The 24548-nt window shown below is 44.5% G+C and overlaps 1 protein-coding gene across 1 annotated transcript in view; it reads right to left on the reverse strand.

The window, feature by feature from the left end:
- Positions 1–24548, reverse strand: part of LOC126531192 (membrane metallo-endopeptidase-like 1) — a 103905-nt gene that overhangs the window by 73966 nt on the left and 5391 nt on the right. The window contains exons 2-8 of the mRNA XM_072285759.1: positions 21880–21948; positions 18144–18256; positions 15470–15528; positions 13796–13847; positions 7067–7134; positions 671–792; positions 31–75 (exon numbers count right to left, since the gene is read on the reverse strand). Coding sequence (XP_072141860.1) covers positions 31–75; positions 671–792; positions 7067–7134; positions 13796–13847; positions 15470–15528; positions 18144–18256; positions 21880–21933 — 513 coding nt within the window. The 5' untranslated portion in view covers positions 21934–21948. The remainder of the gene's footprint in view (positions 1–30; positions 76–670; positions 793–7066; positions 7135–13795; positions 13848–15469; positions 15529–18143; positions 18257–21879; positions 21949–24548) is intronic.

Genomic DNA, 24548 nt, shown 5'->3' on the forward strand with positions numbered 1-24548 from the left:
ATGTCAAATGCATAAGTAATAAATACTTACGTCTGCTTCAGCACTCGTATTTTCGTTGTAATTCACGTCAAGTTCCTAAAACAAATTTGTTTTACATTATGAATGTTCGTGATATCACACAACGGGAGCACCTTAAAATGCGTCTAAATTTATTTCAATCAAGAAAATCAAGTTTTATAACGAGGCAACTTGTCGCATTCGTTATGCTACGTGGTGTCTTATGAGACGGGGAGGACGAACCCACTACAAGGGCTACCTTTCACGTGTCGACATCTACCACAGGTAAATGCAAACATTAAGGTATTAATTATCAATTAATTTATGAGCGCTCTAACGAAATCAAATCAATTATCATCTTTCAAGTGAATACTATAAATAACGGCGATTTTACGATTAAATTACGTCTATTATATATTAATTTCTATATTCGAATACATGAAGGTAAATATATCTTTAAACAATTTTTCACGGATACTTTAAGAAAGGTGTGCAATTTCATAAGCACATGCCCATAATTTCTGGCGAGCAGAATCGACAACCGCCAAAAGGCGCGTTACTTTTAATGTAAGATGCACAGAAATGTTTATCGTTACTAAAATATTGCGAATTAGTAATACACATCTTCGAATTTGCCGATGTTTATTCAACAAGAATACCATGAGGTTCTTACCACAAGCAGTCGTTTGTTGAACAGTTTGTATTCTTTCTCGAAGCAAGAAGTTTTGTTCTTAAACAATGCCAAGGAATCTTTTATGAGCTTTTCATATTTATCCTTTAGGGTTTTCAAGGTACCTAGAGCAAAGAATAGATCCTAAGGTAATCCATACGTGAATATGTTAATTTTCACGTTTATGCATGTCGAAAGCTTCTATGAAAACGTGGAATCGGCAATGGGTAAAGACAAAACACATTACACTATATTGATGGGCGACTTCAATACCAGGGTAGGCAAGAAGCAGGCTGGAGACAAGTCAGTGGGGGAATATGGCATAGGTTATAGTAGTAGCAGGGTAGAGTTATTAATCGAGTTTGCAGATGGAATAATTTGCGGATGATGAATACCTTCTTCCGCAAGCGAATAACCGAAAAAGGACGTGGAGGAGCCCTAACTGCGAGACTAGAAATGAAATAGACTTCATACTCTGCTCTAACCCTGGCATCATACAAGATGTGGGCGTGCTCGGCAAGATGCGCTGCAATGACCACAGGATGGTAAGATACAGAATTAGCCTTGACTTGAGGAGGGAACGGAAGAAACTGCTACATAAAAAGCCGATCAATGAGTTAGCGGTAAGAGGGAAAATAGAGGAATTCCGGATCAAGCTACAGAACAGGTATTCGATTTTAACTCAGGAAGAGGACCTTGGTATTGAAGCAATCAACGATAATCTTAAGGGCACCATTAAGGAGTGTGCAATAGAAGTCGGTGGTAACCTTGTTAGACAGGATACCAGTAAGCTATCGCAGGAGACGAAATATCTGATCAAGAAACGACAATGTATGAAAGCTTCCAACCCTACAGCTTGAATACAACTGGCAGAACTTTCCAAGTTAATCAACAAGCGTAAGACAGCTGACATAAGGAAGTATACAATGGATAGAATTGAGCATCCTCTCAGGAACGGAGGAAGCCTAAAAGCAGTGAAGAAGAAACTAGGAATAGGCAAGAATTAGATGCATGCGTTAAGAGAGTAAGCCGGCAATATCATTACTAATATGGATAAGATAGTTCAAGTAGCTGAGGAGTTCTATATAGATTTATACAGTACCAGTGGCGCCCACAACGATAATGGAAGAAGGAATAGTCTAGAGGAATTTGACATCCAACAAGTAACGCCGGAAAAAGTAAAGAAAGCCTTATGAGCTATGCAAAGGGGGAGGGAAATTGGGGAAGTTCAGGTAGCAGCAGATTTGTTGAAGGATGGTGGGCAGATTGTTCTAGAAAAACTTGCCACCCTGTATACGCAATGCCTCACGACCTCGAGCCTGCCGGAATCTTGGAAGAACGCCCAGATATTCTTAATCCATAAGAAAGGGGACGCCTAAGACTTGAAAAATAATAGACCGATCAGCTTACTGTCTGTTGCCTACAAATTATTTACTAAGGTAATCGCCAATTGAATCAGGAAAACCTTAGACTTCTGTCAACCAAAAGACCAAGTAGGATTTCGTAAAGGCTACTCAACAATAGACCATATTAACACTATCAATCAGGTGATAAAGAAATGAGCGGAAATAGCCAACCCTTATATACAGATTTGATTGATTACGAGAAAGCGTTTGATTCAGTTGAAACCTCAGCAGTCATGCACGTATTACGGGATGAGGGTGTAGATGAGCCATATGTAAAAATACTGAAATATATCTATAGCGGCTCCACAGCCACCGTAGTCCTCCATAAACAAAGCAAGAAAATCCTAATAAAGAAGGGCGTCAGGCAGGGAGATACGATCTCTCCACTTATTTTTACGGCGTGTTTATAGGAGGTATTCAGAGACCTGGATTGGGAAGAACTGGGGATTAGAGTTTGTGGAGAATACCTTAGCAAGTTGCGATTCGCCTATGCTATTGCTTTGCTTAGTAACTCAGGGGAGCAATTTCAATTCGTACTCACTGACCTGGACAGGAAAAGCAGCAGGGTAGGTCTAAAAATTAATCTGCAGCAATTAAAGTAATGTTTAACAGTCTCGGAAGAGAACAGCAGTTTACGATAGTTATTGGGGCAATGGAAGTGGTAGGGGAATACATCTACCTAGGGAGGTAGTGACCGCGGATCCGGTTGATGAGTCTGAAATAAACAGAAGAATAAGAATGGGCTGGGGTGCGCTTGGCAGGCATTCTCAGATCATGAACATCAGGTGGCCATTATCCCTCAAGAGAAAAGTGTATAACAGCTGTGTCTTAGCGGTACTCACGTACGGGGCAGAAATCTGGAGGCTTACGAAAAGGGTTCTACTTAAATTGAGGAAGATGCAACGAGCTATGGAAAGAATGATGTGTGTTACATTAAGGGAGAAGAAGAAAGCAGGTTGGGTGAGGGAACAAACGCGAGTTAATTGCATCTTAGTAAAAATCAAGAAAACGAAATGGGCATGGGCAGGGCATGTAATGATGAGGGAAGATAACCGATGGTCATTAAGGGTTACGGACTGGATTCCAAGAAAAGGAAAGCGTAGCAGGGGATGGCAGAAAGTTAGGTGGGCGGATGAGATTAGGAAGTTTGCAGGGACAACGTGGCCACAATTAGCACACGACCGGGGTAGTTGGAGAAGTATGGGAGAGGTCTTTGCCCTGCAGTGGGCGTAGCCAAGATGATGATGATGATGATATGGAGGGTGTTCATGATGAGGTTGATATTTGGGGTTTGAAGGCGCAAGGACCATAAGAGCATCCCACGTAACTTGAGCCAAACGGTAAAAATATGCAAATGTTACGTAGCTGCACAGTACCAAGGCAATTGTGTTTATCGTCGCTTAGAGATACAAAGGCTATTTTCAGCGTTCCGCCTAATTACATATTTAGCCTTAATTATTTATACAGCTTATCAAATATTATAATTAGATGAAAGTGTCCATGAGGAAACTGTACACTAACAAAATCTCCTGACAGAGCTTTCTGTTGCTCAATACGTGCAACGTAAATGCGTTTTTCCTAGTCTGAAAGAAGCCCACTAATGCACGAAATATTGCCACTCGACTGGCCGCTCTAGGAACTTTGCCTGTATTCGCGGGCTTATTTCTTTGTAGAAAAAACACTTTTATGTAGCACGTACTGAGCAACAGAAGGCTGTATAGTGTGTTTTTCAAATTGCTCTACAATTTTCTCATTGGCACTTTTCATGTAATTATAATGTTTAGGTTCATTAGTTCGGACTCATTGTGTAATTATGCGGAATGCCAAAAATAACGTAACTCCAAAGCACGGCGAGCAAAATTACCTTTCATCTGTCCAGCTACGTAGCATTTGCACATTTTGGAGGGCAGCTGTTAGGCGGCCGTTCCTGCGGCGAGCGTCGGCATAACCGAGGAAACGAGCGCAGCATAAGAATGAAAGAACGAACGCGGAGCGCGGGTGAAAGACAGCGAGAGGGAAGAGAGTGCGAGGAGAAAAGCGGAGGAGTACGGTGTGGCGAAAGCGTGAGAATTAAGGCGTAGTGCCGAGCATGACGAGCTTAGCGGCGACGATGGCTACGAGATGGCGCCACAGTAGCGCGCGTCGTTCTGTGTGGAAGAAAAGCACTGCATGAGTGGAGGTCTGTCTGCGGCGGCTGCTGTGAAACGCGCCTACGCTTGGCGATTAGCGAGATGATGGCGCCGCGCATAGCTCGGTTTGCGACGTGCTGTACGAGGCAAATTGTCCACGCCATCCAATATAACGCGAAATGAAAACACGTATACAGCTGCCATGAAACTTCGCATGAGGAACTATCGTAATCGGCTATCGTATCGTAATCGTAAAAAGCCTTTGGCTCAAGTTACGCTAGACACGCGGTGTATTGAAGCCTAAAATGAAATTGCACACTATTGACAAGCTGTATTTTCATATAACTGAACTTTAACGTGTTTGATAAGGTGTTTTATTCTAACACAAGCAGAAATACTTCCATTCCTCATAGCGTATTACCCACTTATAGTTGTGCTGAGTGGGTGCATGTATATTGGTGGCTAGGACGTTTTGTATAAACATGTGGATTGTTTTATGTCAGCTAGTAAGCCATTTTAAGTACAACATGCATGCTTAGGATCGTACACAGAGCACATTGCACAATAAGAACAACGGGCAGGTCGAGACAGGACAAGCGCTGACTTTCATTTAAGGTTTTATTGGGGATCCGGAGCGCGCACGCTCGCGCGCGCGCGCGCGCACACACACACACACACACACACACACACACACACACACACACACACACACACACACACACACACACACACACACACACACACACACACACACACACACACACACACACACACACACACACACACACACACACACACACACACACACACACACACACACACACACACACACACACACACACACACACACACACACACACACATATATTAATCTACAAAGGAAAGAACCGATAGAGAGAAAGAAGAAAAACTGCCACGGGCCGTCTACGCCAGGAAGTGCAGGGCTTTCTTAGATAGAGCCACAGATGGCTTACTGACTCATAGAGCTCTTGCCCATTACCAACATGACCAAACCTATTCTGGTATAGTTAACTACAATATACTGTAGAGGCACGAACGGAAAGCCGCGCTGCCCTCTCGGCGTTCGGAAACACCACTGAGCGCCGCTATAGGGTTTTCGTTAGCCCTACTGCACCTTTTCCTATGGTGCAATGAACCAGAATATAAACGCTCATGGCACATGTGGGCGCGGCTGTCCCGAGTCTCGCGATCCGCTGCGTCGGCAGCCACGAAGTGAGTACTGCACGTGTACCGGTGCGTTCTCTAAGATTACTGGAGTGCCATGCGAATATTCAGAATTGTGAGGACATGTAGTTCACGACATGACGAAGTGGAGGACGGAATCACTGTTCTGCTCCGGGTTGCCGGAGCGGCTGCCTGGTTGCTCCGAAGGCGTTGTTGTTGCCAGCTCCTAGGGACGTAGATTTCCACAGAAAGTGTCTTAATTATAGGTATCATAATTAAATGTGGCTTAATTAACTTCGCCTTAAAGAACACGAAATGTCCTGGGTTCGACTTCGTCCAAAGGTTGTGGGTTAGAATGCTTATAGAACTCTATCTTAATTAAATGTGCCATTATTAACATCAAAAGTCGTTATCTTCAATCCCACCGAAGGTCGAGGGTTCGACTCCCACCAAAGGTCATGGCGTCGTGCGCCTTAATTAACTCAACTTTCATTAAGTGTGGCATATTCAACTTCGCCCTATTAACACCGAAGGTCTTAGACTCGACTCTCACCAAAGATCGAGAGTTTGGCTTCCATTAGCGGTCGCGGGGTCGAGAGCCTTAATTAACTTCGCCTTACTTAACACCAAGGGACGTGGATTCGACTCCCACGAAAGGTCGAGGGTTCGTAGCCTTTTCGGATCATGCAGTAGCCACGCCACCGCCAACACAAACTTATTTACTGCCTCATGAGCCATATACTGTTTTCGCATTACTTAGCCTGCACCAAAACTATATGGAATTCACGCCAAAGATGTCTGCCTCAATAAGGAATTACGGCAATCGCTGTGTAGAGAAGGTTCTGAGCGTGGGTTGAAAATATGAAAAAAAAAATCTATACTGTTTACCAAAATACATAGAAGCAGCTAAGCGACGCAGCGAGTAACATGACTATTTTATGTTTGCATCAACCAGAAAGCAAATACGCGCATTAGAACTCAGTTGAAACTACTGAAGGAACCCGGCAAGGCAGCTAAAGCTGCTAGAAAAGCTAGCAGTGGCGGTATCTTGCGGCGTCCGTGTAAAAGGAGAACTCATAACCTAGGCGGTCGTCCCGCTAGCTGATGCTTAGGATGAGTACAGTAAAGGACGCGAGCTTAATCAAACATTTTATAAAGTAGCAAAGTTAAGGAAGATTGCAGTAAATGGGAAGATTGAAGTGCGAATGTTTGTTCTCCTAGAGGTCTCGCAGATTTGGCTGAATTAGAAAAATTAAATCACTTAGCTCACGCCTAGAGCAGATGCACAACATTTTGCCCACTTGTGATGGACGCCAATGAGCCGCAATGAAGGCAGGCAGCATCGTGGAGGATGAGGGCGTCGCGTGAGATTGCAGAAGTGTACTAGCAGACGGCCGCGGTATTGCCACCGATACCGCAGGCCATGGGCAAGTTTATTTAGCACTGCACGTTCATGGTAGATAATGGCCCCGGCTGTGGACTGGGAAATTACTGGACAAAAACGGGCACTGATGTGGACAACTGAAAAATGAAAAGAGTAATAATGCATTTCAGGGGTAAAAAAGCTTCATTTTGTCTTGCCCATTCACTATTACCGCGTCTGCTTCTCTGGCATTGTGGAACATTCATCAAATGGGATCATATTGGTTGCAGAAAACAAGGCGAAAGATATATTTTACCTGCGTAGGTCAAGCTGTGTGCCAGCTCGTGAGCAATTGTCGTACCGATGCCACCATAGTTTAACGAACTGAAAGAGTAGAAACTGTGGTTAGTGTCGCCCTTGTCTGCTAGATGAAAGCAAGGTTCTACGCTTGAAGGGTGGCGTTCTTTACCAAGCCTACCATGGTTTCGTAGCTTTAATATGGTGGGTCAATATCTGGCAGCATGCGTGTATATATATATATATATATATATATATATATATATATATATATATGTGAACGAGAAGAAAGGGGGTTTACCGAGGGGCCCCATTTTTATTAGTCATATCATACGAAGCCAACAAACACTGACACCATGGACAACATAGGGGAAATTACTTGTGCTTAATAAATGAAATAAAGAAACTATAGATTAATAGAAAAAAAAGTGGATGAAAAAACAACTTGCCGCAGGTGGGAACCGAGCCCACAACCATCGCATTTCGCGTGATATGCTCTACCAATTGAGCTACCACGGCGCTGTTTCCCCATCAACTTTTCTTGGGTATTTATGTGTCCTAGCAGAACCCTGGGAGTGTTAGCCAGCGCCGCCACTCACAGAACACCGCCACTCACAGAACTCACAGGCGTCACGAGACCCTGATCTTTTTGGGTGAAGGCAACACTCAAAAGAGGCTTCACCAAAAGTTGCCTTCACCCAAAAAGATCACGTTCTTTTGACGCCTGCGGCAAAAAAGACGTTCCACGTCCGTCGCCATGGTCTGTGAGTGGCGGCGCTAGCTAACATTGAGTGTTGCCTGTTTTTCTGGCCACACGTTTGCCCAAGAAAACGCTAGTTTCTATAATCGCAGTTTTGCTGCCTTCTTCCCCGTCACTACTACGTGACAATGTTAGGGCTAACGTATGAAGACAGCGCAGATTCTTGAAAACGTCCTCGCGCCATGATGCCCACGACAACGTCATGCCGTTGCCACCGGGCAGCTTTCTGAAGGGTGATATGATGGCAACGAAATTTCCCATAAACCGTCTCAGCAATGAACCTGTCCAACGAAATTGCAGCATTAATTTCAGAACATTGGATTAGAAAATTCATCAGCGACGTGAAGTTTCTTTATATTCGTCAGGACTCTGGCCTTCCATACTACATGACAGAGTAATTTGAGCTGTCTGACTACACAAAGCGGCAATTTGCTGAGTGGAGTTGTAGGTCGGTGTTTCTTAGGAATGTCAGGACAAATTAGAGGAGCTAAAGGTGCGTGTACGAAATCCGGAGCGAAGGGCATGACGTTACATTCTTATAAACAATCGCATGTAACACATACTGTCTTCGGTCGATCCACTTCTGCCACTGGCACTTGCTGATATCGCGACCGCAAATATAATGAAGAAAAAAAATTCTTTCTAACTAGTCAATGGCGTCATCTATTTAGCGTATGACATATATGTCCGCGCGAATAATCTTGCTATTGCACTGGTAATCTAGACAGAAGCGAATAGAGCCGTACGTTTTCGTAAGAAAGACAACAGGAGACACCCACAAATTAAATGATAGTCGAATTACTCGACGGCGAAGCCGGCCCTTGTCTTGCCCATTGATAAGAAGATTGTCGGTTCCACATAAGCGATACGGGCGTTGTCGAAATGGCGAGGTGGAAGCCGGTGTCGATGTGATGCGATACGGTCGACGTTCCGACGAAAAATGTTTGCCTAAATATTAAAAGAAGAACAAAATTCTTCCAAGACACACAAAGTCTGGCAACACTTAACCGGTGTAGAGCATACGGCAGTGGAGAAACCAAATAAATCGGTGAACAATGTGCAAGGCATAGATAAAGAACTGAACGTAGAGTAGCTGACATAAGCTATGTGAACCGACACGCCAATGACTTGCATGTCGTCCGTGTCTTCCAGACCACCAATCAATTCTCCTCGAATCAGTGTCATGTGATACGGGATCGGATTTGAAACAAAGATATTAATACAGCCTTTCGTTATTTCTTCGGCAGCGTAATGTAGCACAACAGCTTTCCGAGTAGGAAACAGGCTAGATAGGAAGAATAGAGCGATTCAGTCGGTGAAATTGCTGCAGCACCGGGGATGAAGCGCTCAGGTGTTGCGCGGAATATTAGTTTCTTTGGTTCATGAGTAGTTTGGTGTAAATGAAAGGAACGTGAGCCATGATCCCATTTCAAATTGGGGATAGTTCAACTTCGGCTCGTGCGCAATGTAAGACGGCGCTAATGTGCAAAATAGAATCCCTACAGTGGATAGCATCATGAGAGAAATAAATGACAACTATTTCAAAAGAGTACACGACATATTCAATGACCGTATGGTTCTACACACCGCTAAAGGGTGAACATGCCGAACAGTTGCTGTGTGCGGGGCCAACCTATAAAATGGCGTCGTGACTTTGAAAAGCGAGCGATAATGTTGCGCGTCAATAAAATAGACGGTGACCCCAGTGTGCACGAGAGCGACTGAGCACACACCTTCATCACAAAATTCTGTTAAATTTGACAGGCGACAATGAAGACTTTTGGGGTTCGACGGCACAGCAGCCTCTGCCGTGTAGAGGGCGACGAACAGCGCTCATCTTCTCAAGACACAGAACGAGATAGCATCACTGATGATGAATGGCGGCGCGCAGAATGCGAACGACGGGCAACAGACATCGGACGAATACTGGATGACAGGGCCAAAGATGGGTTGCAACAGCTGTAAAATAAACGTGGCATGTCGGCACCCCAGAATGCCATGTGTGTCGACGCGATTCAACGCTTGACAAAGGCGAGCAGCATGACCGGCACAGCCACACCCAACTCGTATTGGGTGTTGATCTGTCACACGGCACTAATTTGCGACGGCAGGTCCAGGTGATAGACGCAGCTGGCACAACAACGCAACAGTGCCTTTTGGCAAAGCCCGGATACGATGTCGGTGTAAGTGAGAACTGGAACTGTAGTTGCACGGAGCGGTCGGAGTCTGGTGACGACTTCAGCTTGACTGAGAGGCACCGCTACAGGGAGCTGTTGGCGTGGCACAGGCTGAACTTCGGTCATTTCTTGTTCAATCACGCGTGGCAGAGCGTGACCACAAAATTCAAAGAAAGCTGCTGTATATGCTGCGGCTCAGCTAACGGCGCTAAGGACAGCTCACGGGCAACATTCTCACCCACAAATACCTTCGTCTCTGCGAGCAGCATTGACTGATAGGAAAATGCATCCAGTTCTGTGAGGTGTTCGTCTTGCAAAAGAGGCTGAGGCGTCAAAGTTTCCGGCATCTGGAATTCTTCACAACTTTAGCATGAAATCAAAATCCGAGGACACCTAAGCACTTTTTCTGAGTTGTCAATGCGAAAGCATTGATGTCCGCTTGAACGACACTGAGCAATGTTTCGAGTTGACTCCTCTCGGAAAAGCAAGGGCGTTGAGACACCTGGCGCATTTTCATTTGGCCAAACCCGGGCGCAGTTGGAAAGCAGATGAGTGCTTGTGCAGACAAGGAACGCGTGGATAACACAGGTATTATTGAGAGCGAGAGAGAGGATGACGTGGCGTGGCGGTTAATCCCTCTCTCTTCACGCATTATCTGACGCCCTATTGCGGCAGCAGGTGCCCCCTTTCCCCAGCTCTGCTCCGCCGAGGCGCCATCGTGACACGGTGTCGCAGGCAGTGGGAATTCACCTGCCGTTTCACTGCTACAGATGACAGACGGCGACTTTTTCGCTCAATGAGCCATTTGGCGCTTTCACAACAGTAATGTCTGCTATTCTGCAGACTTTAGTGAAAGTAGCATCTTCAAAATACTGTCCTACATTGATTTCAAGATGTCCGATTCCAACTTGGTCGCACTCGCCTGCAATTTCCAGAATGGCTTCCATATAACTCGAGAATCACTCACCCAGTTCCTGCTCTCTTTCCCGCATAATGTTGCACGGCTTGCGCAGAGCAGCGTGACAAAACAGCTTGCGGAGGGTGGCAAGACACCAGTACGGAAGAACACTTAAATTACCCACAGCCGCTAGGCTGACCACACTCGCATGAGAGAAAATCAAATTCAATCAATCAGTTTGTGTCATCGTCCCATTGGTTGTGCAATACTTTCAAGGTACCCTGCAGGTACCGCCACTTGTAAAGAGGTCTATTGGCTGGTTTTTCGGAGTGGCTAACTTGACGGTGAGGTCATATCAACAAGTCCGACGAGGAGTGGTGAGCCTCTGCCTTGCGTTGCTGCTGATAATTGGCCAGCGCTCTTCTTTGCTACCAAACAAATAAATAAATAAATAAGAAAATAAATAAATAAATAAATAAATAAATAAATAGGTAATTAAAATGTCTGCTACCACAGAAGGATGATAAATTTTGGTGCATATGGAGGGCTATTTTATGAGAGCCCACCTATTACTGTCCATTTCGGCCGCTTCTGATGTACTGATTGGATGGAGCTGTGCGACCGAGGAGGAGATGAGTGGCCCCAGCCAATCAGCCACGCTTGAAATAGATAGTCTTCTATGTGGACTCTTACAGAATACCACCCGCCTGGACAAAAGACGGGCCGCGGATATCGGCGACATACGCGGCCTGTAACCCCCAGCATTAGCGGCAGAGAAACGCAATACACCGCTACCACTGACCACACAATCTAAGCCTTCAGATGCTAGAAATCACTGACGTGACAACAGGTGCGTTCGGAAGAGTTCTTTGATTAGCTCCTTGCAGCACTTTAAAACTGCAGGACTCCTTAGCCAATACGAATGTCAGGTGTCCATATAGATGAGTTAATTCACACCGCGTCGGCTGCTTACCTTCTAGGCAATAGATGCTTCTTAGATTGACACAGGAAATATTTTGGCCTTGTAACTATAAGCTGCGTTTGCAAGAATGCGGCAACAGGCCTTCGCTTGATCCGTACGCTTTCTCAGCAGTTCTTTTCCGCATCCTTAGCCAGCAGAAAGGGCAAATACACTGATAAATGTTTATCCCAGTAAAAAATTCACTTCCTGTGAGCAGGGCAAATGGTTAAAAAGGGCTGCCTGGTCAGCATTAGGCGTCATGTAACCTTGTCTGGCGATGACGTAATTTTATTACATATGGACACGTTCGCCATACAGCAAGAAAACCCTCTTCCGCAGTGAAAAATCAGTTCAGACCGATGGTCTCAATTGCATAGCGTCATGAGCATCATCTACAACGGCCACATGCACGTTAACATTTGGAGGCTTGAACTCAGACGCTAAAAGTGTCAATTGATAATTTTATTGCATTTCTTCTTTCCGATAACTATAGTGTACTGGGCTAAATGTACACTACAGATAGAAGTAATTGCGTAGGTAGATTCTGAACGTCACCCACATTGTCCAAAGCTGTGCGAGTGCACCGAAGTGCAAGGTTCCGCCTAATGTACAATATATAAGAGTACTAGTAAACAATATTGCGCCTTCGTCTCTTCTTAAGGTTGTCTCCTATTGCCTTTCATGAAGTCGATCTCCCTCGTTTACTGGCCGTGATTATAATAAACACGGGGGGAGGAACCTGTGTCTCAGAGCCGAGGAAGAACGCCTAAGAGAAACAAAATTAGCGAGCTTGATTGATGGGCCGCTACATAAAAAAAGAATATTGCAGAACTCATCATACGATGACTGTCGATATTAATGCGATTAGCATCCGACCGGTTTAGCGATACGCTATATTTATGGAGGGGCATTTATATCGCACCGTCAGTGGGCACTCTGAGGCTTTTGTAACATCAGGAAATTGCTTTGGTTCCCTAGGTTTACGGTAAGGTAGACACATTGGTGATCCTAATTTGCACAATGGCATGTTGGTTGTAAAATTCTAGATATGGCTTTTCCTTCTTATGTCATTTCACGGCGCTACTGATCGTCTACAGGAACCTAGAATTGAAAGTGAGCGCTGGTCCTGTTTTCACATGTCTCTATACAGTCCTTGTCTACTTAGGGCTGAAATGTTTGTATTTACCATTACGTAACTAGCCTATTCCAAGGTCCCTCTGCACCAAGCTTTCTGATCTTGCTATGATGTTGGCGAAGCCACGACATACGCTTGCCTGTGTATCAAAAAGCACTTCACCCATTAAAACTGCTGCGAAAAGCTCAAGTACATCAGGCATCACATAAGCGTTCCTGATGTAAAGACCAAACGAGTTGGTTTCAAACATAACCGGAAGGACTTTCTAAATGAGTCGATGATAACGAAGGAATAAATCCTTAATACATTGTCATGAAATGGCAACTTCATGCCAAAACAAGCAAAACGCTAAACGCTACGTGAAATGACCGGTATTGAAGTTCGTTGCATTTAGCTGTGCTAGAGGTGCATCAAAAATTCAGTCTTTGAGGCTTGTACAAATTTTGTTCCCTTTTTTGGCTTTATATACATCTGTAGCGTATACTAACTTCAAGACAGGAAGACGTTCAATCCACCTGCATCTGTGCAATACCATTCTGACTTCACAGACGTAATCGAGAAACGGCGTATATTATTATTGTCCTTTGGTTGCCACGGCGCGCATAACGGCAACTGTTGATAAATTGCCTATTACCCGCCAAATCTCAATATTGCCCGCACACCTTCTCCAAATGAAGTACGGCAGCACTCGTACACTGGTAAACCTGCATTGACCATGTTCAAATCAATTGATTCGCTTGCTAACTATGATGTGTATTTGATACACGAACAGAGATAAAAAAACACACAGGAAAAGAGTCACTTTTCGAATTCTTACCGTGGAAGTCCTTGCTGAAAAAAGGGAGGTGCGAAGAGTGCGTAGGGAATTTCTGGAAGAAGTAAATGCGTGATGTGTGTGATTGAAGCTGTAAGACGATCTAAATAAATTTAGGTACAGATAGATAAGTAGTAGCAATAACCGCTTTGGGTTTTTTCATTGAATTGCTAAGTCGCAAATGGCTGGCTTAGAAACATGGGTTAGGGTTTAGTTTGTCTCTAGAAATCTCAATTCTCTAGAGCACGGTATAATGCCAGGAATTGAAAGCGTGTAGACTAGATGTTTAGTACAAATTAATAGTTCGTTAGTCTGTTAAGCGTTCAGCACTCGGTACATTAAAGGCAAGTTAGACGTAAAGGAAGCTCGTTTATTATCTGTATGCCGTGGACTGGACATAATGGCATATTGTGTCTATTGTATCACGGTTGCTTTTCACACACGATGGCCAACTTGAATTTTGTTGGCTTTGCAGATATATTTCAGTGCAAACTTTAATTAATTTGTACAAGTTATACAAGAACAAGTTAGTATTGGTACAAATTAGAAGAATTAATTGGTTTCCTGCTATTTCTATGCAAAAAACAACCTGTAGCACGAAGATGTGTCGTGCAAAATCATGTAACTTTAGCAAAATACTCGCTTTTCAAGTCAACATTATCAAGTCGAGAAAATAAAAAAAGCAACAGCAATCATTTCTGGTAATGTGAATTGAATATTTGAAAGGCGATCTCAGCAAGAATGCGATGAATGTGGACTTGCCAGTCCGCATTTATTTCGAGTGTCCGAACCTAGTAACGCGATTAGGCACTGAATGACATTTCCGAGCAGATGGCGCTCTAACCTTTAGGGTAGCGTGTTCCTGATACATTAACGGGATGGCATTAAGGGCCGCGTGACACAGAAAATCCGGCATCAGAGCAGGCATCGGTGTGGGTGCCGGTGCCGGTGCCCGCAAGCTAGAAAATCATCGCGAACCACGCATCCCGAACCACGCAGGCCCTCCGCGTGGTTCCTAAGTGTCACTGAACAGGCTGACTTTCTGAAAGTAAAATGACTCAGAAAATTCGTAAAGTACGACTTACACACTCAACAACCGACATCATAGCGCCGGAGTGTAGTTTGAATATGCGAAAAAACATAATTTTGTTTCGTGGACACTCAAACATAAGCACCTTTTCGAGCTGCCGTTTGAGGTCTGTCTTAGTAGGAGTGGCGCGACCTGCTCGTTTCCTTGCAACATCACCAAAAAAAAAATGTACTAGTAAGTTCGCCTCCTTGCATAGCTTTCGCCGCCATCTTTTCCCGGTAAACATTACGGTTTCATAAACTGTAGTTGCCTAGAAGCATGTGAAGCAGTCGGGGATCTTTTAATGCTATCGCGTTACACCCTTAAATGCTAATCTTAAGCGTCCTCCGATACTTTTGCCAGCTGTTCCTAATTTTATTGCCACTGGTGAAGTGCTGACGGTAAGCGTCTACCGTTGATGATATGTGTCTCCACCGCTGAAGACCATCAATTGCAAGGCAACTTCGGTCGTTACTACAAAAATAAAGGACAATTCTGAAACTACCTTTTGTGTAGTTTAAAATAGCATTACTTGCAAGTAACATGTCAAACGGTAACTCACACTCTCATTCGCAGCAATTAGCTTTTTCTGTAATATAGATGCTTACCAATATTATCCGAAAGGCTGTCGTGAAACGTGCGAGCCTCTCTTGGGCTGTGCTCCCACCTACACGCATACCCAGGGAGAAACGAGTAAACCGTAAATACAAAGAAGCCAATAAGATTGTGCAGCACAATTTTTTCAGAAAGTTACGCATTGCGGTAGAAAACTGTAGATTTCAAGAACACTGAAGTCAACTAATATCTACACAAATAGGCTTTTAGAATCGTAGAATAAAAATTGCGAACGTGGTTCATGTATTAACCTGCCATCGCAAACAGTAGGCTCCTGAACATTCGGACGCAGCTTCTTATTGTCTATTGAGTAACGCTTAATAGCGTGCACCGTTAGCTGCTATTTAAAAAAAAACTCAATAATTCCTCATGCTCACCATAAAAACAAGTCTGCCACATTAGTTTAGAGGTTTGTTAAATACAAGTTGGTTAGAAAGGTGGTGCATGTTGCTCGTATGTCGGAATTCACATGTGCGTCCACTTAAATTTCCTATTAAAATTTGGACTGGTAAATAAATCTTTTTTCTAATGGGCGTCTTGTCCCCAAATTTTTTTGAAAAGTGTTGTTTGTCGTTTTTTAAGAAGAAATGTGTAGAACGACAACGCTAACTCCTATTTCACTGTAATTAAAGAGGGTGTAGGTCCTGGCTTGTTGGTAAAACAGGCTTTAAAGATTGATTAACAGCGCACGGATTGCAAAGAAAACAGAAGAGAGAACAGAGCGCTAGCGCTCTTCTCTCCTTCGCCCTCTTTGCAGGCCGTGAGCTGTTATTCAAAGTTTAAAGCCTAAGAACCTAGACTGTGTGCCAGAACGCGTAACCGACATTTCATCAAGTACATTTTTTTTCTCGAATTCACTGTTGCACTGAACTATAGGCAAGTGCTAAAGTGGCCGCCATGTGCCTGATGCGATCAACAAAGGTTTTCTGATGTTACATGATTGTGACTGCGCACAGGCGTTTTCCTTAAATATAAAAAACACTTGGCTGCTCGTTATGTCTTGAATCCCACAGGACTTCTACGAGAAATTTTCGATTGCCTAAAACAATGGGAGACCTTTATTCAATCCCGAATTACAGCTGCCGAGATTATGCCAGGTGAACTGTTAATAAAGTAAACGCTCATACACAGAGATGCATTACAGAAAAGGGTGAATGGACAAGCGCCCTCCAAACCCCTTTTTGTCACCTACTATCTGTCTATAATTTGCGTGAGGAGCTTCTGGAACAAAGTGTTTTCCAAAAAAATGGAGTGCCACGAAGCTTGGCACACTTCGTTGAATTCAGAGTTCCATTTTGTAGTAGCATATGCAAACTACTCAGTGGCTCATGCTACAAGCGGCGTGCCTAAGCAAGACAGAAATTCACACTTGTTTAATTACACGTGCGCTCTATCCATTTATCACCGCGAGTAGAACAAAAAAAAAAAACAACAACAGAAGAATCAGCTTTATTCAGAAAACGAAACGTGTGCCACTAATGGTGTAGAAAGCCTAAACTGCTATAAATACCACTCAGCACATTTGATATCTATAATCATCTTGTGATGGAAGCGTTATCAATGTAACACAGTGACCTGCCATTTCAGCCTGTTCTACAGCCACTCGGAAGCACTGAACCGGATTTCTGTATTACGCCCTGCGAAGTTCCAAATTAAGGGTTGCTTGCACTGAGAATATACTCAAATGATTTGACCACGAGCCCCAGTTATTTGCAACGCTTCGGCGCGATGGAACAACGGTAAATGTGTTCCGCAAATGTTCGCGCAACAACGCGTCACAAATTGGTGCGTGTCATGCGGCATGGCGGAATATATGAAACTATTTTTAGCACCAGCACTCTTGCAGCTGAATTGCAGATATTGAGCAAAATACTAAACAGAACGATTGGCATCTTGTGTAATTAACCAACTTTACTCAATTCCGTTTTTATACATAATTAATAGGATTCAGGTGCGATTGGTAGATACATTTATTATCCCACGGTGACCCTAAGAGAACATGTGTAGAGATTCGGTTTTACTTTTATAGTTTCATCTATAAGCAAACGACTAGAATGTTTTATAGGTCCTAGACGTGCTATTCCGCACCATGAGAAGCTATTTCTGTAGCATTCTCCACAACTAAATTAGGATCGGCAACACCCATTGCGAATCTCTATTTACAGTACCTAACAGAACACCTTGATCGATTTCAAAACTGCGGCATTAGGATTGTTCAGTCTTCTTGTTCCTGTGGTATCTGTACTAATTAGTGAAAGCTGAGAGGAACTTGTCACTTCTCTCATAGTCGTCGTACTTATGGTCCTGATTGTCGCGAGCGCAGTGCTGAACAACACCATAATCTCAAAATATATTCTGGTTTATTGAGAATATGAAATGAAGCACACTGAAGGTCAGTTCTGCTTAATGCAGAAATACGGGCTGGTAGGTGATGAGCAGTTTCATGTTTAGTTGTAGCGCGTAAGGCTACAAAAAAAAAAACACACACACACACACACACACACAAAAAGGTCAGTGATCGCCCTGTTCGTATTCGTTTCTTGTCCAGTCTACCGCGCTCCCAGAATGCATAAAGACCAGTTCTGGATTTACGTTCCCAATTTGTCTAAGGATAAAAAACTTGGCACTGTGCCCCTCACATTATGTTTTAGACCACTTATTACTCACGTTAATTGTCCCTCGTCTGGAGAGCGATACTTAGTCAATTCCATTGTGTTGAAGCCTTTTTGAATGTAGTACAAGGCTTCTGTGAATGAAATATTCAAAGGCAAGGGTCGTACCTAAAAGGACAAAGTAACGTTGATAACGTTAGCGCGAAAAAAGTGTAGGCCCATAATGAGGACACCGAAGTCGGTTTTCTTGGCTCACATAAATGTCCTCTAAAAAGCCAATTTTTAAGCATTTCAGTTTGCGATATTTCATTACATTATATGCTTCATAGGCAGGTATATACACTCCCGCACGCTATACTCAACCACTTACAAGCTTCTCGTCCATCATATCGATAAAAAAAGAAATATATAGAGTAGCTTGAAATTCAGCGCCAGAGATATATTCATGACATACTTGAAGTGTTTCATCAAAATGAAGTTACAAGCAATATTGAAAAAACGAACTCTTTTCACTTGTCCATGTTGCCCAAAAGAGTTCGGAAAATTCGAGTGTCTCCTTTATACGTAACTTACTGCTGTAAAGCCTGATGCACAAGTAATACAGTAATAAGGTTGACCATCGCTTGTGCCTTTCATTCCTGCATCTGGGGCCAAAATGGTCTGCCATGTGCTCGTATTTTCGGTTTTCCATGCATATTAATGTTCGGCTGCGGGACGACCGCGCGAATTGTTTCAAATCACCTGACGTCGTTGGCAAGAGAGATGTGGCTATGGGAATGTGGCCTCGTGGAGTGCATATCGGGCGGCGGTGCTGAGAGGTCACAATGTCATCCCAGCATCGGCCTCGTATTCTTTAGACGAATCTTTCTTTGAGAACCTTCTTGGACCTTCTTTTTTGCGACTGATAATAGCTTCAGCTGCGGCTGTCTTGCTGAGTAGCTTGCACTCACAAAACGTTATGCAGGTCGAAATTACATGACGAAATCTAGTACATGAAGGGAATCTTTTGCGAGGCAATTATTTGAATGTTATTTTAAGCCCCGCTACGGGCGGCGGCAAAACAAACCCAAAAATACGGCGCGGGCCATCTCGGCAGTGGGCATGCGTCTCGACGAGCTTGTTTGGCACACTTGAGTAATGGCTTTCAACGGTTGACACAGAGTGGGGCCTTGCGGGCTAGCAAAGCATACACGCTGCTGGCGCCCCAACTGCCGCAGAGCTCGGGGAGCGGATAGGACCACCAGCGCCGAACCCCCGTCACGTTGCGCTTCAGCGGAATCCCCGAAGGCGTTTTCCTTGCGCGCGGCCGGCTGGTGATTGTGAACTGATTCACAGCTTGAGAGTCCCCGAATGGGCGCCAAACGCCCTAATAGGCGTGCGCGTATGACTTCCGCAGTGGTCTGGCGGGTGACCTTGGAGTGGTCACCCGTTTCGACCCATGCGTGGTTCGGGTCTGGACGCGGGCAGCGGGGATCGCGCAGCGTCAACCGGGCGTGCGAGCTTCATTACTTTTTTATGGGCTTTCGCCCCGCGCTGACCGGCGTATGGGTTCTTAGAAAAGCACAACAGCCTACGGTTTTGTCTTGTTTCCGAGACGCCGAGGGAATGTTTTCTTCAACTTGTGGCAAGGACACGGGGCCGACCTTAGCGGGTGGACAGCTATCCCGTGCTCCTCAATGACAGTTTGGCGTGCAAACAAGTGGTTGTGTATAGCAATACATGTCTTTCGGTTTCTTGGGATCTGATCGTGTCGCGCACGTGTTCGAGGACTGACAACATGGTCCCAGCATTTCCTGGCTTTTAGATTTTGCGCATGTGTTTTGTTAGTCAGCAATTGTCACGCCAGCTGTGCTCGCGTGCCGTTTCTCGGAACTTGCGACGTGTACAGCGGGCGTGACCCTCACCCATTTGTTGTATATTGTGCATTTTGGATGAGGATTCGGCACTGTGAACTGTACTACAGAAGTGCTCTTTGATTGATGGTTGTTCGACTGGACAATCACGCATGCAAATTCTGCTAAACACAGTGATTGGTGAACGGATTGTCCAGTTGGGACGGCAACCGGCTGTACTTCGCCAGCAAAGATTTTGGGCGGAGCGTTGTGTTTTGGGCGGAGCGCTCCAATCGTAGTTCTGGACCTGGCTTCGGTGCTAAGCACCATCGGCTATGCTGAAATAGGGTCGCCCTATGTATTCTAAACCAGTGTAACTCTTTGCAACCGATGTACTGTCAAAATTATGCATTCTTGTAACTGAACTTCGTAATTTTATCTGTAAATCTAAGTTTTGTTCGTTCGTTACTGCAGCGTCTTTGTCCCTCGAACCTAAGTCACCCATTGAGCCACCTGTGCAGCCCATCTCTCATGGTGGGTCTCGGACGCCGATGGTGGGGGTGAATTTCAACGAATCAATTGATCGTCACATCGAATTCTTACTGTTATCAAACCAAATGCTATTCATACAGATGGCTTTTATATAATATCTTTTCAGCATTTGCTCCCATGCAAAGTTTTCTTCATATCCCAGGCTGATAAAAGCTATTATGCAACGTTATGTTTATATTTATGTTCAAAGGTCCAAAGAAGTTAGGCGGATATGCAAGCAGCCATGGATGTGAATGCACACCTTGAGACGTGAAAAAAGAAAGGCCGTGAGGCAAAAGACGTATTTGATTGTTTTACAATGGAGAAATAGAAGCACAGGTGTATTGTTACAGTAAAAGGAACTGTAACAAATATTCATTTTTGCCATGTTTGAATCTGTGTATCTAATGAAAACTGGCAATAGTGCACGTTCCTTCCTCACACACGCTGTGCTTCCCGATTTGTGCGCGAATTTCCCCAAACGCGCTTATGATACGAGCACAGGGCTGTTGCGATGCGAGGATAATGTTTTATTCTCACCATGGAGTCCGGAGAGTTCGGTTGCATGTACTTTGTGTTTGTTTTCGTTCCACTGCAATAGCTTAAGCAAACATTTACCATCATGTTCGTAAAGGGTCGCTCCTCGTGAGGGGCCATTCTAGGACTCGGGCCTGCCAGATCATAACTGAGCAGAGTCTCAATAAAGTTGTTACCACCACCTGTTCGTTCTTTGATACATCAATGCGTTGACTTTAACAGTGTGCATTTGCCCATATTGCTGTTTGCATATGGACATAGCTTTCGAACAGTCGACTCAATAAGAAGTACATTCGATTTTTTTATGTGTAAAATTGAATGACATCAAAAGACCGTACTCGTTACTTATTCCACAATAGGCTCACGAAAATTCAAAGGTTAGACTATGTAGGGGCCTTCCGAGATGACTCGTAAAATTCACTCACTTCCCACTTGTCCCTTCGAACATATGTACATTTGTTTTATATTAAGCAGTATGGCAGGCACCAATTGTTTTTAAACATCATTGGCGTTAACCTACAAACAACTCTGTTTTTGACTCTGGTTACAAAGGGCAGTGCTTTTTTTTAGTTGATGCCATTTATATGTGCAACTAATAAACTTAAGACATTAGTACTTGTACAATTTAGGATAGTAAAAGCCTGCTCTATGGGGATATATTCCTGCATTCATCTATGAAAACAACAGTGTACGTGAATATTAGAAAACACAGAATTAACTGAGTTTCTTCATGGATACTGTCACAAGTTCCCTTAGGGACCCACGGTGTGAGCGCGATGATACTTGTATTGAAGTTAAAAATTTAGATCTTTTCTGTTGACACGTGCTGAGGTAAACGAAAATTGCTATTTAGGTGTTCCAGCAATCTGCTGAGTTTTGCTTTGCACTTACGTATTCGTAGAGTGATGACCGGTTCAATAGCGTGTCCTCGTATCCTATTCTCATTGTCACATTTTTCAACTGAAACAAAACGAAACGTTTTTTTTGATGAACGTGTGCAATTAATTTATACACTAACTCTCTATACGAGCATTAGTGCCGTAGTCATTGAGCTTTGAGGGAGAAACCATCTGTGGCATCTCGCTGCCATTGGTATTATTAGCTAAAATATATTGATGCGTTGATATTTATATTGTGTTTTTCTTATACAACACACCACTATAACGCAATTTCAGACATGTTAAGACTTTGGCGTTCCTGGTTTTCTTATCTGTAACATTAAAGATGATTGGTAAACACCATACAATATGGCTACTGCCCATTCTTATTTAAAACTGATTTTTGACAGTTTCGCACTCATAAATGAACGATACAAACAGCGGTGATAGCAAAAACAGGCCTCTATTACAGGAACGTGCGTTTCGTGAATACAGTGGCTAATATGTTTCAATTGAACTTCAACATAATATGGGATTAACAACTTACCTTCAACGTGAAAAAAGTGTTAAACTGTAGGAAACTGTACTTTACCTCAGCACTCAACCTAGACAGTAACTTCGTAAACATCAGCACTGGCAGCCATAGTGAAATATTCCGGATTTAATCAGTTCAGTCAGAATGAGATATCAGGATGTAAGCGTTGATGGAATAAAACTGTCGCGCGACTGGACGCTCGAGGCACTCTGCGTGTATTCGCGGGGTTCTTTCTTGCCTGGCAAAACACTTTTATGTAGAACGTATTGAGAAACAAAAAGCTATATCGGGAGTTTCTGATATTGCTCTAGAATTTTCTCATTGGCATTTCTTTCTGATCATATAACTTGAGAAGTTCATTAATTGAGATCAAGTATGCATACAGGAGAAATACAAAAATATTCTGAGTGTCTCCAAGCGACAGCCAACAACATTACCTTGGTTCTGTCCAGCTACTTGGCATTTGCATATTTTTATTGTTTGGCTGAAATTATGTGGGACGCACACTTGGGCGTGAGGGCATTACGTGAAACCGCTAAGCGGAGCCATCCGTGCGACGTGCAATGTTGTATTGCTCCGCCAGACCTCTCCTGCTCAGCGCGGTGCGGCTATCGCAGCGTATTTTTTGTTATCATTGTAATTCACTTCAATAGAATTAGGAAGATACCGCTTCGGCTTCGTCACTGATTGTAAGATATGTAGTGGGTAATATGCATGTGGCGCTGTGCGGACTGCCACCGCTGCGGCGCGAGACCCGAGCTCGGGCTGCTGATGCGAACGCCTAGGACTCGCTATCAAGCGCTACTTGCGATGCCGCGTACGAGCTGCAATAAACCCCCTTTCATTTGGTGGAGCTGCGGGGTAGACCTCGGAAACTGGAACTCCGAAGCCGGGACGCTACCTACTGCTGTGACATGCCTGACGAAACCACCCAGAAAGATGCACCACAGCCTCCGGCGGTCATCGTTTCCGGCGTGTTGCGCCAGCGTGATCCTGCCATCTTTAGCGGCACCGATGACCATGACGTGGAGGATTGGTTGTCATCTTACGAACGGCTGAGCCAGCATAACAAGTGGGACGACGTCACCAAGTTGCACAACGTGCTGTTTTACTTAACTGGCGTCGCGAACCTCTGGTTCCGAAACCACGAACACGATTTCGCAACATGGAGCACATTCAAAACAAGTTTCGCAGAAGTGTTCGGGCGCCCAGCTGTGCGCAAGCTTCGCGCAGAACAACGCTTACGGGGGCGTGCGCAACATCACGGTGAAACTTTCACAAGTTACATCGAAGATGTCATTGACCTGTGTAAGCGCGTGAATCCGTCAATGTCAGAACAGGACAAGATAAAACACATTATGAAAGGCATTGATGAGGACGCTTTTCAAATGTTGTTAGCGAAGGATCCGCGTACCGTGGCTGAAGTTATCAATTTGTGCCAAAGTTTTGACGGGCTACGGAAACAACGCATCTTAGCTCGGCGCCCACCGCCTACGGAAGATTCGTTAGTAGCATTAATTATTGGCGACAACCACACAACTTTGCTGACGCAAATAAAAGAATTTGTGCACGAGGAGGTTGCACGACAGCTCTCGATTTTGGCGACCAGGGAGAATCCTTCTCAATGTTTGGCTCCAGCGATCCGGCAGATAATTCAAGAGCAAGTGACCGAAGCTCTTCCACCTCCGTGTCAGCCGGCTCCTGTGGCCGCTCCTCTGACGTATGCTGAAGCCGTTGCACGGGTGCCTTGTCTGCCGGGGTTCTCTCCTCCGCCTTCAGCGCCTCGCCCGCCGGTGTTCTCTCCTCCGCCTTCGCCTCGCCAGCCGGCGGATCCCTTTTTCAGTGCACAGCAGCCGTGTACAAATCCTTGGCGCACTGCTGACAACCGCCCAATATGCTATGCCTGCGGTACCCCAGGTCATGTAGTGCGCTTCTGTAGTGCGCTTCGTCATGTAGCCCGCGACGACCAAGCTCCGACTTCCGACCTTTCCGTATGCCTCAACGACTACCACCAGAAGTCTACGCTGCTGATGACATACCGGCACCGCAGTCACAGCTCTACGGCACTCGTCGATCGCCTTCCCCTCGTCGGCGCTCACTCTCACCCATGCGTCGTAGACCCAGTGCCACTACTACTGAGGCGGAAA

Source organism: Dermacentor andersoni, unplaced genomic scaffold (assembly GCF_023375885.2).
Source record: "Dermacentor andersoni unplaced genomic scaffold, qqDerAnde1_hic_scaffold ctg00000041.1, whole genome shotgun sequence".
Classification (NCBI taxonomy): Eukaryota; Metazoa; Arthropoda; class Arachnida; order Ixodida; family Ixodidae; genus Dermacentor; species Dermacentor andersoni.